The sequence below is a fragment of the Nomascus leucogenys genome, unplaced genomic scaffold (genome assembly GCF_006542625.1).
Source record: "Nomascus leucogenys isolate Asia unplaced genomic scaffold, Asia_NLE_v1 001194F_48874_qpd_obj, whole genome shotgun sequence".
Taxonomy (NCBI): domain Eukaryota; kingdom Metazoa; phylum Chordata; class Mammalia; order Primates; family Hylobatidae; genus Nomascus; species Nomascus leucogenys.
Window position 1 is genome coordinate 22,923 of NW_022097055.1, and position 20,627 is coordinate 43,549.

A 20,627-nucleotide genomic window follows, 5' to 3' on the forward strand; every position below is an offset into this window, starting at 1 on the left:
TGACAACTTATAAGGCTGTGCTTCAACATGCTTTCCCTTTTCAGGCTGAACCAATGTATACCTTTCCTGTATCAATTTATGATTTTACCTGCATTTGCAGTCTCCCTGGAATGTATAAAGCTAAACTGTAAGCCAACTGCTGCGGGCACACTTTCTTGTGCTCTCTTGAAACTGTTTCCACAGGTCATGGTCACTCATTGGCTCAGAATAAACCTCTTTAAATATTTTGGCAGAATTTGGATTTTTCATCATTAAATCTAAGGCAATTGGTCATTTATTTCTTCAAAATTATGAAATTGAAGAAATAGTGTCCCATTTTGCTTAAAGTAAAAGCCAAAATCTCTATAACCTTGAAGGCCCTATAAGATTAGTCTCTTTTATCTCCGAGTTCATCTCCTAATTCTCTACTTTTCCCTCTTGTAACTGGCCTTTTTTTTCTCATAAATTATATCTCATCTTGAAGCCTTTGCTCAAGGCACCTCTCATCCTGGAATGGGCTTTTCTCATATTCAGGAGGTTAAGTCCCTCATAATTGCTAAATGTTTACTTAATATTATCTTCCTACTGAGGCTCACCCTATTTAAAATGGAACTTCCCACACATTTCCTAACCTCTAACTCTGTTTCTTTATCTTTCTTTTGCACTCATGATTTTTTAAGATACTCTATTGTAATTGTTCTTGCCCTACTAGAATATCAACTCCATTTTGGTAAGATGTTTTGGTCTATTTTGCTTCACAGACATATCCCCCAGCACAAAAAAACTAGTTACTGGTAAATATTTGTTCAAAAAAATTCAGTGAATAAAGGAATAAATTACTATTCTTTCTTTCATTTAGCTTTCTTACTAACAAGACATTTTTTATTCCATACTTTCCTTTCCTTTTATAATAGAGACTCAGGGAGAAACCTTGTGTGAACTACTCATTAAAATGATTACCGTTATCTGCTAATCATTTCAGGATAGGACATACAATTAAGGTCGGTTCTGGCACGGAGAAATATTATTATAATAATAACACAAATTATACATTGTCAAAGGAAGCAAGTTGTGAGGCAATCACAGAAGGAAAAGAATAAAAACCCCAGCAACAGGACGACTTTAAAGATGTATTTCCAGATAACTTGTATTCCCTCATGATCAGCACAAGTGAAGTGCACTGATGGAACAGAGCCTCCTTGCCCAGGTATGAATTTTCTCATTAACATGGTAGATGAAGTGTTTTGTTAAGTGAAATAATTGTGATACTCCTTACTACAAAAGCAAAACTGTCAGAAATGGCTCCCAAAACCCTTATTTATACTGATTTTCAATGCCTCCTACTATCACAAGTTTTGGTCTTTATTCTTTAGGTGAAAAGTTCCCCCACAACTCCCAGCCGTTATCGTTTGACTGTCCCTGAAATTATCTTAGGAAATATCATTGATCAAATTTGAAACAGAGCAAAGTTAAACACAGACATTAACAACGAGTATAATTGGCCTTAACATTTACCACCTTTCCTCTGCCCCCTTTGTGTGATACATGCTCTACATACTTTTTTTGATGAGTAAAATTCACTTCTATTTAGACTAAAGCTAAGTTTTTCTCTTTCTCTTTCCCTTTTTCTTCCCCCACCTCCTGTGTGTATGTGCTGGTGGGGGAGGGGGAAGAAGGAAGAGCTGAGCTGAAAAATTAATCAGCTCCAGGTGTGTGCCAGGCATTGTACTTAATCCAAGCTCATTGACTCTGAAAACAATCCTAAAATGAAGATTCCCTCACCCCAAATCCCTCAACTGGTAAATGCTAGAGAAATAACTTGGTCTAAGTTTAGCAATTTAAATTTTTATATTATTTTTCTAAATCAATTTATTGTTCCTGTTGGAAACAATGGGAGTGATGTCGATCAATTTTCTGGTTAATTATTAAGAGGATAATTCTAACGGAATAAACAGTGGCAATATTTAGCAATGGAAGACACAGGCCATTTCCTAATTTCATTTCCAGAACAATAAAACCGATTTCACTAATTTCTCTGATAATGTATTATCCTGGAGAGTTAATAACTTATTTTTATTAAGGTGAGAATAAATGTACTCAGGTACACAGGTGGGAGAAAAAGCTCATATATCCAATTACCTGATAATGAAACCAATCATTTAACTTCTTTGGCTGTTGGAAAGTCAGAGGTGCTAAAACCAAATTTTCTCAGTCCCTTAAGATGGACTGAAAGTCCTCAAGCAAAAATCACTCTGCCTCATATATGGAGGAAAATCTGAAGACAAAGGAATAAGGCATCTTAGGTTCTATTCTCGGAATTTTGTTTAAGTTGCTGTCTTGAAAACCAAGCCTCTGATATTTTCTTAGCTGTATTAAATTGTAGGTAAAAATAAATGGCTATTTAGCATGTGTTTACTATCCAAGGTCCATAGAGCAAGCAAAAGGACAGGCCACTGCTTTTAAAACCCATGTAGGGATTAATTAACAGAAGGGCACTAGCTAGCAAGTTATGCTAAATGACAAGTCTTGATTAAAAGCTAAAAACAATGCTTATTTCAAACCTAACTTCCTGGTCTATAGTTACTCTCAACTTTAAATGCAATTTGCTAATTTCAACTCCAATTACATATATGCTCTTAGGGTTAAGAAGTGCTTCCGTCATGCCTGTAATCCCAGCACTTTGGGAGGCCGAGGCGGGCGGATCACCAGGTCAGGAGATCGAGACCATCCTGGCTAACACGGTGAAACCGTCTCTACTAAAAATACAAAATATTAGCCCGGCGTGGTGGCGGGCACCTGTAGTCCCAGCTACTCGGGAGGCTGAGGCAGGAGAATGGCGTGAACCCAGGAGGCGGAGCTTGCAGTGAGCCGAGATCCAGCCACTGCACTCCAGCCTGAGCGACAGAGTGAGACTCCATCTCAAAAAAAAAAAAAGAAGTGCTTCCGACCTTATTTTATCAAAGCCTTTCATTTTCCAAATGAGAATTTAAGGTATTTTCTCAATAAAATTTTTATAAAACAACAAAAAACCCAGATGTTTTTAATCTCAGAATCTGAGGATCACATATGCTAGAACCGCTATACAGTAGACAAAGAATTAGTTTTTCTTTCCTCTTATTCTGTATTTCAGACCCAAATAATCTACCCAATTTAGAAGGGGAAAGATATTCATTTTTCTTAATGTGTGATGGAATTTCAATATGTACAATCATAACTTCTTTGAAGATGGGATGGCACACATAGAACTGTGCATTAGGCTTTTAAAACTTTCCAGGATTACGTAGAGTGAGTAAAAGCAATTGAGATAGGAGGCGGTCTGATGATGTGGAGTGAATTGGGAATCACAGCATTCCCCAAAAACTGCTCAGCTGATCTTTCTGTATTACCTGGAAGCTCCTCTATGAGCCTGACTTGTAGCATTTGAGGCCAAGAAACCAGTCATTAGGACGCCAATTTGTCATTTGTTAGGAGGAACACAGATATCCAAAAATAATCCTGCCATAATGTAGTTCATTAGATAAGTTGGTTTGGGAAATAGGGCACAGGACTAATATAAGTTGATGGGACTGGGGTTAGGAAAGGTCTTTGTGTAATTGGCAAAATTATATACTTTGATGATCCCTAAAGTGTGAACATCTATGTAACCTGAAGTAGCAGGCAGACTGAAGTAAAGTCAGTAGAGCATCAGGGAAGGAAGAAAAGAGAAGGGCTGCTACAATTTAAAGGTTTCCTAGCAATGGGACCTGGGGCAAGATTCCTCATGTCTACCTTGCCCAGAAATAGTAAAAAATACAGACTGTAATTTTTTTTTTTTTTTTTTTTTTTTTTTTGAGACAGAGTCTTGCTCTGTCACCCAGGCTGGAGTGTAGTGGCGTGATCTCGGCTCACTGCAAGCTCCGCCTCTCTGGTTCACGCCATTCTCCTGCCTCAGCCTCCCTAGTAGCTGGGACTACAGGTGCCTGCCACCATGCCCGGCTAAATTTTTCTTTTTTTTTTTTTTCTATTTTTAGTAGAGTCGGGGTTTCACTGTGTTAGCCAGGATGGTCTCAATCTCCTGACCTCATGATCCACCCATCTCGGCCTCCCAAAGTGCTGGGATTACAGGCGTGAGCCACTGTGCCTGGCCCAGACTGTAATTCTTAACACAGAGCCTAGCACGAAGCAGGTGATATGCAAAAATGGTATTAGACGTTGTCTAAATTAGCTTTACCAACTTTGTGCCTTCTCTGTGTCAGATACTACACTTTTTACATATCAACTGATTTAATAGTCACAACAACCATCTTACAGTTAGGGAATGTAAATTCCAGAAATAAGTATAGAAGATGATATGTATGCAGATGTTTGTCTGATTGTAAAGCTCATGGCTTTTCTACTTCTCTATATGTATGTAAAAATAATTTTGAGAATGACTTATGGTGGTCACTAACTTTGTATCAGTTCTGTCATTTAATATTCATATCTAACTTATGAATTTGAAATGATTATCTTATGTAACAGGAAATACAGCCAGAAATGTTAAGTGCCAAAATCATACTTTTTAGTGAGTGGGTTAGTTTCCTGTTCCTGTTTGGGTTCGTTTCTCTATGATACACAATTGAGACAGAGGTACTCAACTGTCAACCTGCAATCAGTCAGAGACTAGGTTGCTGCTGAAATTGTCACTTTAGAAATGCTGTAGTTTAATGAAGGCCACTTTAAAAACAATCACTGCCAAGTTGGGAAAAGTAATAAAAATGGTAACTGTGATAAGCAGAGAGAATTATTTGTTTTATATTAATGAAAATGAATCTTAAAGTGTGGCACCCATCACATGTAACATGTATTTTTTAAAAGTTCATGTTACAATGTACCATTCGCATAACTTAGAAATTTAATGTAATTAAGTACACCAAATGTAGTGTTCTTTTATTCATCAAGATAGGGAATAATATTTAGGTCAAAAATATTCCATATTTTCAAGCTTTATAGTAAAAGATACTTCACTGCAATATTTTCTAACTGAGAAATCAAAATCAATCCGTAAGGTATTTGGCATATACAATTGAAATATACAAATATGTATTAAACTGGAAAAATATATATATTTAAAATTCTATAATCTAACATTTAGAAATATATATCCTAAATCTAATAATTAATTTTTCAAATTTGGGCACTTTATATTAAATTAAAAGAGACACATGTTTGTGTCATACAAACTCATAGCAAATATTATAGAAAATGTTTACCATTGGTCAGATACAAAGATGAGTACATTATACATAAAGTTCTTCATCTAATCCTGAAAGTTACTGTATAAAGTAGGTACATTCTTGATCCACATATTGTAGCTTAGGAAACTAAAGCACCTAACCAGAATTTGGAGCCAAGCTGTCAAGATTTCAAAGATTGTGCTTCTGTAAAAGGAAAGTCAAATCCTTTCTGGTTCAACTTTACCTGTTGAAAATATTTCTAAAACCCAGTTTTCTGCCATCATAGATACAGAATTCAGAATACAATCTTAATTTCCCACTGGAGTGTTCCAGAGTGTAGGGAAAACTAAGAAGCAAGGTAATCTATTTTAAATATTTGTTTGCATTCATTTGGGTCTAGCGTATATTTTATGATCACAACACAGCCAGACTGTGTTCTACTACCAATTGTTTCCATTCTCTGAGGTCAAGAAGAAATTGTTTAGCTCCTATGTAAAAAGGGCAGAAAATGTCTATAAATGTATTACATTCTATCCAGAAGAGGGCACTGGCAGGTATTCAACCCAATATCTGATATTTCAGACAGAGGGAAGCAAAGCTCAAATGTAACAAGTATCTTTTCAGTAAGATGGGTTTCCATTCATGCCCTGCAGTGTGACTATAAGAAGCACTAATATACCTGGATAAAATCATGTTTTGGAAACTGATGCTAGTATTTTTCGCAGTTAGCTAATTTTAACAGCTGGCATAAGATTGCACTTTTAGTCAATATTACTGCCTAAACGTTCCACATTTTTCCTAAGTTTTACTTTCAAGGAAGTTTACATTATTTAGCATTCAGTTATGAAAGTTCTGTCAACTACTACACAATGTACGTAAGGGGGCTATGAACCAAATGTGCCTCATGATATTGACTTTTTGAGCACAATTCTGTTTCATCAAAACTTACAAGACATAGAAATGGAAAAGAATCGTGGTTTTGATGCCTGATTTCCTGAGTGACTGAGACAAGTGTTTTATCAATCATATAATTTCTGCAGATCATTTTAATTAGTTTTCTCTTACAAGCAGTTATTTTCTGCACTGTGTAGATATGAAAGCACTCTTCCTTCTGTGTCCAAGGTTTATACTTAGAAACTCTCCAGAAACAATTGTCATTGTAAGGCCTTGTCTTTGTTATTCTTGTGTCGTGAAATTCCATTTGCCATATCTGAAGTTTAAATGGCAAGAGACCCTGTTGAATAATTGTCTTCTAGTGTTAGATGATTAGCTTTATATGGGCAAAATGGCTTTTTAGAAAAACTACCTAGATAAAAAGGTCAAAAACAAAATGGACCAATTTGAAAATTATCACTGCAACAAAAATTTGTTGTGGATACATACTCATTGCATATATACAACGTATATTTACTGAGACTCTAATATGTGTCAGACATTTCTATTACAGGCTTATTGAATTTTTCAAGTAATCGATGTCAATTAATTTGTCACATAACTGTACCACTTGCAAAAATAATCCCCTAAAATTAATGACTTTGTTTCCTGTGTTACTATTCGAAGGCAGAGTGGAAATGGCTTTTAGGTTACAGAAAAGAGGCAGTTCTCTCACTAGCTGTGTCTTAGGTAAGTTCCAGGTCTCGGCAGTCAATCGCCATATCTATAAAATGAAGATGATATTTACTACCTGGAAATGTTGTGTTTACAACCTTTATCAGAGTAGTTTACTGCTGTAGAAGCTCAACCACTGGTAACCATTGTGTTTAAGTTTAATTTTCACTAAAAGCCCAGGCTCTGACTGTAATGGTCACTCAGAGTTGTGCCACTGAAAGGGCACAGATGGCAGTGGTCAAGTAGGCCACGTCCTCTGCGTGCCTTTTTCGCTTTCAGAAGTAGGGCTACAAAGCTGAGGACAGCCAGAATGACTGCTGAGATTCACATTTCCATTAATGCCTGTCCATTCCAAAAAAAGATCAGTGTATGCCAACTGCGAGATGCCTTCCTCAATGAAGTCAGAATCTAACAGCGCATGAGATCCTTTGTGTTTACAAGCCTTGAAGCTGATATCAGGTGGCATTGCCACTGAGTCGGCTCGGAGCCAGTAGTCTAAAGTCTAAGTATATATTATACTGTCTGAATCAACTTAGTGGCTCTCAGTTCTATCATATTTGAAACTCATTTTTATAATAAATATTTGTTAATGTCTCTTTTGCTATTCTGAAATGAAATTGCTAACTCCCTCTAAGAATAATCTTAAATCAATGTAATATGTTAATAGTGACATAGAAGACAATAGTAAGAGATTAACACATACAAATAGAGTACTAGTAGTATAATATGCAAATGCTTAGGTACAATTATACCAGATGATGTGGTTATAATGGGTAACTCTGGATTTAGGAAGTATAAAACAATAGCCAAATGTGCCAGTTACTTACTCTTTGTCTCTCGGTTCTAAACTTGCTCTTCTATGCTCTGCTTTATGCTGCTGGAGCTGAGACCCTGTAAACTACATTCTGCCTTGCCAAGATTCTCTCTGTTAGGATCTGCCACTAGGAGCACCAGAGACTTCAAAGCTGGACTAGGTGGAATAAACTTGCCCCTTCCTGTGTCCCTCTAGGGGAGCTCCTTGGCTGCTTGTGGATCTTGTGAGCATCACTCTACGATGCGATGCTTCAATTACCCCAGCAACAGCAGAGCCTCCTTGTGGAAGCAGCTGAATATGGTTTGCAATTTTGTTCAACACTTGGAGAACCAGGTTAATTGTCTTTTTCTTCCCTCAAATACCAGCAGGCCATTGGTCCTCCTCAGAGGTCTGGATCTCAGCTTCATGGGTCTTTCCTCTGAGCTCAGAGATACCAGCACCAGCCGAGCCACGCCTTGCTTACAGGTCTGAGTTTGAGCTTCACCAGACATTCCAAGTTTTTTGTTTTCCTTTTTTTCCCCACAATTCTGGGGGTGGGAGGCAGCTGCTTCCTGAAGTTGCTACTTCCACAATACCTTAGAGTTTCTTTTTCTACCCTTTAAGTTACCAGCTGACAACTTTTTACTAATTAAGAAGTGTTTGTATTAAATCTTCTCTGTTCAAATAGCTGGTATCATTTCTGTCTTCAGAGTGGACTCTGACCACTACCTCTACTGAATATTGTCAACATTCTTTCTTTCCTGAGACGAACATTTTATTGGACATTTGAAATAAGACCTGGTGATAAGCTTCTATATATGCATAAAATCATAATAAATGCAACAGCTACTGGTACTGACTGATGTGGGGATGACACATTGGTGGCCGAGAAGCCACTAGCAGCATTGCCATTGCTAGGTTCAAAAATGGTGAACAACTCTTGATCTCTTGATGATGTACTAGACAGAAACTACAATCTGCCCTGATTTGTAGTGTAGTTTCATTCCTGGGAAAGTTAGCACACATTAAAATCATTGAAAATACACTTTGTGTTTTTATGTAAAATATAGCCATGCCATGCAAGATATGAAAATATTCATTGTTCAGGACAGTTTTATGCATTGCTATTTGTCTAAAAACTCTGACTCTTACCCACTAAGTGCCACTGCACTTATTCCAATTACGGGTGGCCAAAACTGTGCCCACATCATGTCTTACAGTAATGCCATATCTGTTCAGAATAAAATAAGGCAGAGGCAGAAGAGGCCATTTCCTTTATGAATTTAGTTGAGGATAAGTCATCCCACGGGTCTTCCACACTGACAGGGCATCTCCTCATGCTTCTTTCCACTTGGCAAAAGTCTCAAAGTCTAAGTTATAATGAAGATAGTTTTTCTGAAAAGGATAATATCCTAAAAGAAATTCTTAGCCCCTATAAACACATTTTAAAATCAATGTTAATTTTAACATGAAAGAAATAAAACTAGTACATGTAGTATCAATAGTAACATTTGTGCATAATCATATTATAATACATAAATGCCTAGGCACAACTACCTTAGATACACAGAGTGAACACAATTATCAATCTAGTTACCCTGGAGCACCCTAACACAAGACACCAGAGCGGCATTTAAGGTTTGAGAAGAAAAGGGAAAAAGAAAGAAAATGATTCTAAAAATTAGTAAAGATGTTATACAGCAAAGGTTTTATGAAGAAGTAGGCAGCATGAAGCATAAGGTTAGGATTAGAGGGCCCTCAAGATTCAGGTGAAGTTAGGAGAGAAAATACACATGCGTGGTTGATATACATGTGTATTTTTATTCAGGAAACCTGGTGGTGTGGACACATATATATACAGGCAACCCTTGAGCAACATGGTTTGAACTGTACACATCCATTTCTATGTGGAATGTTTTCAATAAATGTATTAGAAAAATTTGTGGAGATTTGTGACAATTTGCAAAAACATGCAGAGAAACCATGTGGCCTAGAAATATAAAAAAAAATTTAAGTTAGGTGTGTCATGAATGCATAAAATATATGTCAATACAAGTCTATTTGATGATTTTCTACCATAAAATTTACACAAATCTATTATAAAAAGGTAAATTGTATCAAAATTTATGTATATACTTACTGACCAAACATGGTACCACTGCAGTTGAGAGAATTATAAACAAACAAATATGCAGTATTAAATTATAACTGCACAAAATTAACTGTAGCACATACCATACTACTATAATTTCATAGTCACCTCCTGTTGCTATTGTAGTGAGCTCAAGTGTCAAAAGTATCCACTTAAAATGCCACGTAATGGTAACCATCTCTGCATGAGCAGGTCATAACTCTGGTAAATTACGTATCACAATAAAAAGTGATCTCTCGTGTTTCTGGTGTATTTTTTTTAAACATGTTTTAATGCAATAGCATAAACCTTGAATAACACATGAGACCCATACAAACTGCCAATAGCGATGCTGAAAATGCTCTTAAGAAGCAGAGAGAAGTCACGACATTACAAGAAACAGTTAAATTGCTTGGTATGTATTATAGATTGAGGTCTGCAGCTGTGGTTTCATTTCAAGATAAATGAATCCAGTGTAAGGACCACTGTTAAAAAAAAAAGAGGAGAGGAGAGGAGACTCATGAAGCCACTGCTGCAGCTATGCCAGCAGGCATGAGAATCTTGGACTTTTTGCAAAATACCTTTTTATCTTGAACTGAAAATGCAGCTTTTATGTAGATACAGAATTGCTATAAGAAAGGCATATCTATAAACTCTAATATGATTCAAGAAAAAGCAAAGTCATGGTATGACAACTTAATAAAGGAAGGTGAAGGATCTAAACCTGAAGAACTTAATACCAGCAAAGGATGGTTTGATAATTTTAGGAAGAGATTTGTTTTAAAAATATGAAGATAACAAGGGAAGCTGCATCTGCCAACCAAGAAGCAGTGGATGAGTTCCCAGACACCATTAAGAAAATCATTGAGAGAAAAAAAGGATATCTACCTGAACAGGTTTTTAATACAGACAGAAGTGCTCTATTCTGAAGGGGGCAGGGAATCCACAAATGACATTTCTTAGTAATGAAGATAAGCAAGGGGTAGGATACAAGGAAGGAAGGGATAGGTTACCCTTTACTGTATTGCACAAATGCAACTGGATTTATGATTAGGACTTCCCTTTTTATACAGCTGCTAACTTCCAAGCCTTGAAGGGAGAAGGTAAACACCAGTTGCCAGTCTTTTTGCTGTACAGAAAGAAGAGCTGGACAATGAGAATGCTTCTTCTGGATTGGTTCCTTCAGTGACTCTGTCCCTGAAGTCAGGAAGTACCTCATCAATAAGGGACTGCCTTTTTAAAGTTATTTTAATACTGGACAATGCTCTGGCCACCTAGAACCCCATAGTTCAACAATGAACACATTGAAGCAGTCTACTCTTCCCCCAAACACAATGTCCCTAATTCAGCGTTTAGGTCAGGGGGTCCTAAGGACCTTTCAGACTCATTATACATGGTACTTTATGGAAAGGGTTATGAACACTATGGAAGAGAGCTCAAACAGAGAAACATCATGAAAGCCTGGAAGGATTATACCATTGGAGATACCATCATTGTTATAGAAAATGCCCTGAAAGCCATCGATCCAGAAACCATAAATTCCTGCCAGAGAAAACTGTGTCCAGATGTGCATAACTTCACAGGAATTATGACAGAGTCTATCAAGGAAATTATTAAAAAGATTGTGGATATTGGGGAAAAAAAGTCAGGATGAAGGGTTTCTGAAATGGATCTTGGAAAAATTGAAGAGCTAATGGACAGCCAGAGTAGAGAAATTAACAGAAGATGACTTGATGGAGATGAGTGCTTCTGAATCCGTGCCAGACAGTTGTCAGACAGTTTGGCAGAAGGGTTCCAATTATCCAAGATTCCTTTTGGCTTCTTTTACAACATAGGCCCCTCTGTGAGACAGGAGGCCCGTGAAAACAAAGCAAATGGTGAAAGAAGGATTGGAACTGTATAGAAACATTTTTAGAGAAATGAAAAAGCAAAAAGTTACACAGAAATTACATTGTATTTTCATAAAGTGAAATGTGCCTGCCTCTCCTGCCTTCTTTTCCACTTCTTCCACCTCTCCATCTCTGTCACCTAGGAGACAGCAAGACCAGCCCCTCCTCATTCCCCTCCCCCTCAGCCTACTCAATGTGAAGACACCAGGATGAAGACCTTTATGATGATCCACTTCCACTTAATGAAGAGCAGTATGTTTTCTATTCTTATAATTTTCTTAATAGCATTTTCTTTTCTCTATCTTACCTTATAGTAAGACTACAATATGCAATATATATAACATACAAAATATGAGTTAATCAACTGTTGATATTAACAATAAGCCTCCTCAATCAACAGTTAGTAGTTAAGGTTTTGGAGAGTCAAAAGTTATATATGAATTTTCTACTGTGAGTGGGTCAGCACCCCAAACCTTCGAGTTATTCATCAATCAGCCGTACATATTTAAATACAATTTGTGTGTGTGTGTGTATATATATATATATATATATATATATATATATATATATATAAATATTTCTTTATTTGACATAAAGACGACATTGTTTTGTATCTTATTCAAAGTTATTAGAGTTGGGATACATTACCTTATATATCCAGTATGTCAAAGAAAAGTTATTAGGTTAAAATAGAAATAATGACCTTTTAGCAAAGGTCACTCCATAAATATCTGTAAAATTAGGAATGAACAATAAGTTATAGAGTGACGAGAGTGAACTAAAAAACAAAATTATAAATGCTGATGATGCTGATGTCCAGATGATGAGCAGAATTAACTAGTGGTGAAGCTCTAATCTCATTTACTCATTAGAATTGAGGATTAGTACTCCTTAAAAAATGGTGACTAATGTCCTGGTATGCCAAGGACAGTCTGACTTATGCCTGTTGTCCTGGTCTTTATTAATACTTTACTCTTTAATTTAAAAAAGCACACCACCAATTTGGATAATGGTTACTCTCACTTGAAAACTTAGGAAAATTGATAAGAACAAGTAACATTCACTGAAAACTTAATATGCACTATGATGATATTTTCATGTGTTCATATGTGATTGTATTTACTTATTGTAACAATCAAGAAAGGGTATTGTATTTACCCTGTTTTACATCTTAGGATTCCCAGAGACTCAGAGAGGGTACTTGAATTTTTCAAGCACGTGCAGTTTCCAACTGCCAGAGGCAGGATTTCAACCCACAGCTATCAGATTTCAAGCTGCCATTAAACATGCCTGGGATATCCCTTCTGAGAGGAGAGTAGGCACAAAATACAACTAACCAGGAAATATAGATTCCTTATGCAGTCAGGAAGAAAAAGAAACTAGGCCATATATAAGCTAGGACCTTGCTTGAACAATGGGAAATTTAAAAAACAATAAGAAGAAATTATCCACAAGATATGTTTTCAGCCAGACTAATTTATGACCACTGTCAGCCACTGTAATTGCCTATTTGTATATAGTCTGTACTCATATAAATTCCCATACTTGCAATGAAATAGCTGTCTGCTTCACGCAAATGACTGGAGAACTTTTTTTTTTTTTTTTCTTTTTTTTAAGCACTGTAGTGTCGGGTGGTAAGAAAACACAAAAACATAAACCTATTCTTGAAAAAATCCCTCCCAGGTAGAACTAAAAACTCCTAGGTGGTTACCACAAGATGCCTAAGACAAACTTTCATTATTTCACAATTTTGACTATGTTAAATCTCTAATTGGTTAGCATGTCGCTTTCAAAATATATTCATGTGCCTCCTATTCCAAAATGACTAAGGCTTTTAGAGCAGAAAGATCCAGAATTCAACATTTTCCCAAATTTCCAGAAAGGGCAATACTTATAAAAGCATTTGGTCAGAGACAGTGTTAGAAATATATTATCCCTTGGTGAATCTGTCTGGGTCAAATAGTTTTCCAATATGCTTTTAGACAAATTTATGGTTTAATGAGTTTTGCCTACTTGATCATAGTAACAAATCAGACATATTTATCACCTTCCCTTTTAACAGGCAGCAATTCTGTCTCCCAAGTAGGCTTGGCTGACACTTTGCCATATTCTTCATGGTCCAAGTGATTAAAGAGCCCAAAATCTTAGACTGACTCAATAACACTCAGACGCACAAAAGTAACTTTGGAGCTGAGGGCCAAACTGGGGACACAAAAACTCTCTGGTGGGTATAAGATGACTGAACGAGTTTGTCATTTTTCCATTTTCAAATTGCCAACCTCGCCTCTTTCATATACAGGAAAATTGTATTTGTCCCAGAGCACATCTTTCAGACAATACTCTGAGGAGTGTTTGAAGCCACTCTGTGTAAACAGAGCAGAGACGATCAGAAAATAACAACTGCCACGTGTGTAAAGCTCCCTGATGAGATCTGGGAGAGCACATGGGTGTCAAAACCGTGAGCTAAGAGCCTGCTCCCATTCGTCACCATCAGTAGTCAACCCGAGGAAAACTGCTGAGCCTCAGCCCAAGTCTGGAGACCTGCTGCTCACTGGAATGCACTAGGGCTCACCATGCAGCCAAAATGGCCTCATCACAGTCATGTGTGGCTTTTCCCTCTTCAGGTGTAGACTGAGTCCCATCTCCAGCATTACCTGTACACCTGTGATTGGACTTGCCCTAATTCTGCATATTTGATGAAACTGTCTCAAGACCCCCCACCAGCTAGTTCTGCATATCACCATCAGTAACAAGAGCTTCCTTTCTATCTCCACAACCCTGCATCTATGCAGAAAACAGACAATCTGTCAGTAGTTTGCTTTTTTATTCAGCACTCCATTTCTAGAAAGACGTGTCCCTAGAAATTTATAATTAGAATGATGATTTAGCTGATATACCCAGGTGTAATACCTAGGCAATCTCTTAAGATTTATATCTTACAAAGGATCTATTATTTTTTTATGAGCAAAATATAAGTATCAATTTTTTTTAGTAACTCATACACATTTTATGTTTTTATGCTAAGGCCGTGTGTGACAGTTTAGAAAGCTGTTCTATTTACAGCTATTAATAATTTGCTCTTGCTACATTTGTTAAAATATTTATACAAATAGGTTGTGCATGATAATTGGCTTGATTAGATTTAGATACTGAGCTGTGAAGTAAGCAAGCATTTGTTCAGAAAGCAGAAGAAGTTAAAATATTGTTGTTATTAGAAATGGCGGAGACTAGAGGAGGTCGGAACTGGGATGAACTAAGTCCCGAGGTCTGTGTGCTCCGGGTGTGCCCCTACTCCTTCATTTTGGAGAGGACCTATCAGGGGACATTGACTAGTGTGCTTTTAGGACAGAAAAGGCTCCCCTGCAACCAGGTAACCTCCAATGGGCCTGTTGCCTAAAATGATTTTAACTAGAGGTAAAGGCTTTTATGTTAAACTTAGACTTCAAAATGTAAACACCCCAAGGAGAGAAAACAGATTGACTTGAATCTACTTTAAGAAGTAAAGGACAGAAAACTATTTTCTCTCAGTTTTCCTAGAAGTGGAAAGGAAACTATAGACTGCCATATGTGAAACAGGCAGGAAGGAAGCCTCTAGAAAAAGAAAAGGATATAACAGTGAGGGGCAGGGCTCTGGAGGGAGCCACCTCACAGCTTTGCCAAGGGGGAGGGTCATTCCTCTTTCCTCCTGCTCCCCATCCCTTCTCAGCTGTGGGTCTTCTCCAATTGACCATACACAATATTGATATGGTCCTAAAAGTCATAGTTTTTCAGGGAGAAGAATGGACACAGAAAGAAGATAAATGGATGAAAAATGGCAAGCAATGCATATTTTACAAAGGCCAAAATTAGTGGAACGAGGACAGAAATAACAGAGTACTTGCAAAATGGGGTATTTACGTGCAGAGAAACAGTGTGCTCTTGCGCCGCTAAGCACTGTTCTCTAAACGTCTCTCTGCATCCCACTTTCTAAAATCCTCAACCAACTGCCTCTTAACCACACGATTGTCAATGATAAAAACAAAATAGGGCCAATTTATTAAGCATCCATTATTGAGCAGACACTGAGCGAGGAAGTTTATGCGGTTATATCACCTAATTCTTACAACCATCTGCTGGCCCCATTTTTTTTTTTCAGTTCAAAAAAGCTCAAAGTCATATAATAAGCAAGTAGCAAGTAGGAATTTAAACCCAACTTGCCCCGGCTGCAAAGCCCAAGCTCCCTCCAATTCATTATAAATACCTCAAAACATCTCTTATTTGTTAATAAGATGCACTATTTATTATTAAATTATTTGTTAATAAATGCATGTGTATATTGGTATTTAATAAAATTCTTAATAATTATTTGTCCATAATATTAATAATAATGACTATGATATATAGTTAGGTTTAATAGGGCCCTAGCAATGGGATATTTGATACTCAGATATGTCCAGGGTAATTCTTTTCCCTGGAATATTTATTCACAGCTATGGATTTATTTAGGTGTGGAGGAATCTTCTGAAGAAAGCAAAAATTAGACTTATGTCTTAAATTGAGGCTTAGACAAGTATAGACATGCTTGATGGATTGGGATGAGGCTAGGAGAAGATAAAAGCTAGGTTTTTCTTATTCCATGAAAGACAATTCATCATGAGAGAAAAGTATGGTATGATGCCTGGATGCAGTTCCAGGGTCTAAGAATCAAATCAAATGATATATTCAGGTGGAAAATGACAAATGCCTTGAAACCCTCGAGACCTCAACATGAAAGCAGAGTATATATTCCAAGAGTCAAAGGAGAATTATATATGCAAACCAAAAAAGCTGCCTTTTCAAGATCTGCAGATTTGGTTCCAAGCAATGCTGCTGTGGAACCCTTCCTACAACAGCATACCACAAGGAGAGAGCCATTTCCTTCCCAACCTTCAGCAAAATGCCAAGCCCTCCTAGCAATATGAGACAAGCAGTTAATTGCTCGAGGTTGACCTGCAATAGCAGCAGATTCCTGGCTTTGCAGAACAGAAGGAGGTGCTTCCGGACCGCCTGTCCAGCCAGCATGTCAGGTGCACAGACAAGGCTTGTCAGTAGTTACAGTGATATCAGTGACCGATGATCAGAACTATCTGAGCACTAGTAACAAGCTGCTTGTTACTTGGGGATACTTTGGTGAGACTCCGCAAGACACAAGTTGGTTCTTGGAAGCAGAATGATTTAGCCTCCTGTTGAGAGCAAGCTCATTTGAGCATATACAGCACGGGAGCCACTACACTGGATACCTTACACACATTCATTTGTTACATTCTGCAACAATTTGTTAAGAACAGTACATTATTCATATCTTAAATAACCTGAGGATTAAAAAGGCAAAGTGAGGCCAGGCACAGTGGCTCACGCCTGTAATCCCAACACTTTGGGAGGCTGAGACGGGCAGATCACCTGAGGTCAGGAGTTTGAGATCAGCCTGGCCAACACGGTGAAACTCTGTCTTTACAAAAATACAAAAATTAGCCAGGCATGATGGCAGGTGCCTGTAATCCCAGTTACTTGGGAGGCTGAGGTGGAAGAATTGCTGGAACCCAGGAGGCGGAGGTTGCAGTGAGCTGAGATCACACCATTGCACTCCAGCCTGGGTGACAGAGCGAGACTCCGTCTCCCACAACCCCAGAAAAAAAAAAAAAGGTAAAGCGACTTGCCCCAAATCGCACAGCTTTAGTGTTCACATTCTTTCTACTATATCCTGTGCTCTTTCATGACCCTTTACTTATCTCCTCATATTCCTTAGACTAAGTCCCAGACAGTCTAGCAATGACCTTTTATTCAGAAAAATGGTTATTTGGGAACATTATGAAATATTTCATAAATTTAACTATTTACAATTACATACATACCTGGGCCTTCCCCTATAATTATTTTGTAATTCAACAGAATATGATATAATAACCACAGAATTTCCTTTGAATGTAGAGAAACCCAAAGGTAAAGATGAGCAAACAGATAATTCATGGGTGCACCTCACAAAAAGAGATGTCAGCCAAATTTACCATTTATGTCCTTTTTAACTGTCTGCCCGACATAATTATTATACAACTTTTAAAAGGCAATAGAGTGTACCCATTCTTTATCTCAAATACACTTTGCATTCATCCCAAAGCAAAGTGCAGTTCCAAAGAGTCTAAAAACTTGTAGAGAAGTCAGGTGTACAACACATACTCTTAGGAGTACTAATGAATGCTCAACATTCTACCAGTTTTCCCAATTTTTTTTTTTTGAGATGGAGTCTCACTTTATTGCCCAGGCTGGGAGAACAGTGGCATGATCTTGGCTCACTGCAACATCCACCTCCCGGGTTCAAGCGATTCCCCTGCCTCAGCTTCCTGAGTAGCTGGAATTACAGATGCAAGCCACCACACCATTAATTTTTTCATTTTTAGTAGAGATGGGGTTTCACTGTGTTGGCCGGGCTGGTCTTGAACTCCTGACCTCAGGTGATCTACCTGCCTCCCAAAGTGCTGGGATTACAGGCATGAGCCACCACACCCAGCCCAGTTTTCCTTTATGAAATACGCCCTGCAAGAGAAGGAAGTTGCCAAATACTTATCCTACTAAGCATTCCTTCAAGGAACAAAAGACAAACTCTAATGAAAACTGATCCAATAAAGTTGGTATGAGTGATTAACTTTGCACAAATGATCATGTATGTATCAGGCATTTTCCAAGTGCTCTCAGCTAAACCATTTTAAGAGAGCTCTAAACCAGCAGTAGCAAGAACAGGGTGTAAGAAGAAATGGCAACGAAAGGCAGTTAGTTGTCAAAAGTCGCCAAGAAATAATGAGTTTAGAAGTGGGTTCCTTACCATTCTGGATGGTTCTTGACTTGATGCTTAATAAACTGCTTGTGGCAGTCTAACAAGCAATGGCAATGTAAGTCAGAAAAATGGAAGTGCTCTTTTCGGAGAATTGTATTGCCAGCTTAATACAGAAAGTAGAAAAGCTCATGCTTATTTGTTGTAACCAGCAGAGTTGGGGAGTAGGAGCTTTTGCCCAACCTCCTCATCAGGGAGAAGCTTGAGGGGCAGAAGGCTACTATTTTACCAATGACTTGATCAGTGTTGAACATCCATCAAGACTCCGTGGAGCCCTGCCCTGCCATTTAATATCACAATAATTCAGACAAGTCAGTGGGTGACAGACTCTCCCATGTAACTCAAATACCACCACTGATAATTAATTTGAATATGTATTGATGATGAAATTTCATATGCATTTTTCATAGTATCCTTCTAACCTTACGTGTAAGTAAAGCAGGTATGATTCCATTTTGCAGATAGGGTAACTGATGGTCAAAGAGTAACACAGAAGCACAAAAGTAACTTATATCCAAGTAAAGGACTCTGTCTCTTTAAGATCTCAAATAGAGCAACCTTTCTCCCCGCAGTATACTCAGGGATACTTGGGCCAGCTTCCAGGCCTGCAAATCCTCGTTCTAGTACACGGCCAGGAGGAAAGGATTCCAGGGGAAGATCTAAATCACAAGAGAATCTGTGACATCTGCCTGGCAAAATATTATTTCTTCAAAAAGTCCATTTTTTCAGAAATGACATTGAAGGTCTAACAACTTGCCATCCTTCAAAACCTGATGAATTTGCTGAGGGGGGGAGAGAAAAACAAGAGGTGAGGACAGAAAGAGTAAGTAAAAGTTCCTGATTAAACTCTGTAGAACAGCCAAGTAAGAGAATGAATACCAATGGTAAGTCACAGGCTCACAGGCTAAAAGTAAAAGCTGCTAAAAATATCTCTGCCCAGGAAGAAAGTGAAAGTTCTGGAAGCAAAGAAACCTCAACTTTCTCAGTGGGTAATGAAAATAACCATGTCATTTTAGATCACACACCTTACAGAATAGAAAGAAAAAACTTATCTTAAGATACTCAAGTTTTTTTGACTATTTTCGTGAAACCAAGGCGATGGTACTCTGATACTCTGCTAGGATATAAATAAGATTTTGTTTTTCTATGAACTGAGCCCATGATTTTTTTTGTCTAATGGTACAGTGCACCTCAGGTTATAAGTAAAATTATATTCCTATTCTTTTCCAGATGTTATTTTCCTTGTATGAACAAGCCATTGATGTTTTATAGGCATAACCAGCAAAAATGAAGCAACATCATGTGTAACTCATTACAAATGCAAAATATCAAAGCCCAACAAGACCTCCTCAATAATAATGTGCATTTTAACAAGGTCTCCAGGCGGTCTATTTGCACAGTGTCTGAGTAGCACTGTTTTAGAGGTCCTTTACCTGAGCAGGCTTTATTTTAGGTCCTGGACCCACCCTGCTTTGGACTCTTTCTCCCGTTCTCTGCCATAGAGTAATGCAGAAGTCACTGACCATCAAGGAATCCAGGATGATAAGTGCCAGAGGGTCCTTCTTCATTATCAAAACCTGGGGACATTGGCCATGGTCGTCCACCAGGTTAGTGGCAGAGGCCGAGGCTCAGTCTTATTTCTCCAACTTCCTGCTTCAGGGACCTTCTCACTTCCCACTGTGTTTTTGCTCTCTGCCATCCCTGCAATGCCCCTTCCCTCACGCACTCCCTAAAAAAGCATATGGAGCAGGTGTGACCTAAGTCAAAACTGTAAAGTAGTACATTTATCTTCAGTATCCCCAAGGACTAAGGATCCTTTTGGTTCTGTTCTTTGCCTAAACCAGCCATCAGCACCAGTACTATCATTATACTCACCGACTTGTACTGAAGTTGCAAAGAAGTTTCAGTAACAATAACAGTAATAGCAACCAACATCTATTAAACATGAATGACTTGCCAGGCACTGTGCTAAGCACCTTACCCATTCATTTCTGATAATATCTTCAGAATAATAACTCACCATAATACAACATTCTATCATTAATTCATTTGGTACGTAAGAACACTGGAGGTAGAAAACCACAGTATAACTTGCCATGGGTCACACAATTAGAGGCATTTATTTACTTATCTTCAGCTATAAACAATCGATGATTTAAGAACTCTCACTGCCAACGGTGTTTGCACA

At 37.8% G+C, this 20,627-nt stretch overlaps 1 protein-coding gene across 1 annotated transcript in view; it reads left to right on the forward strand.

The window, feature by feature from the left end:
- Positions 1–20,046, forward strand: part of LOC105739200 (tripeptidyl-peptidase 2-like) — a gene marked incomplete at its 3' end in the record, with an annotated part of 41,154 nt that extends 21,108 nt beyond the window's left edge. The window contains exon 5 of the mRNA XM_030808909.1: positions 19,942–20,046. Within this exon, the coding sequence (XP_030664769.1) occupies positions 19,942–20,046 (105 nt within the window). The remainder of the gene's footprint in view (positions 1–19,941) is intronic.
- Positions 20,047–20,627: the final 581 nt, after the last annotated feature.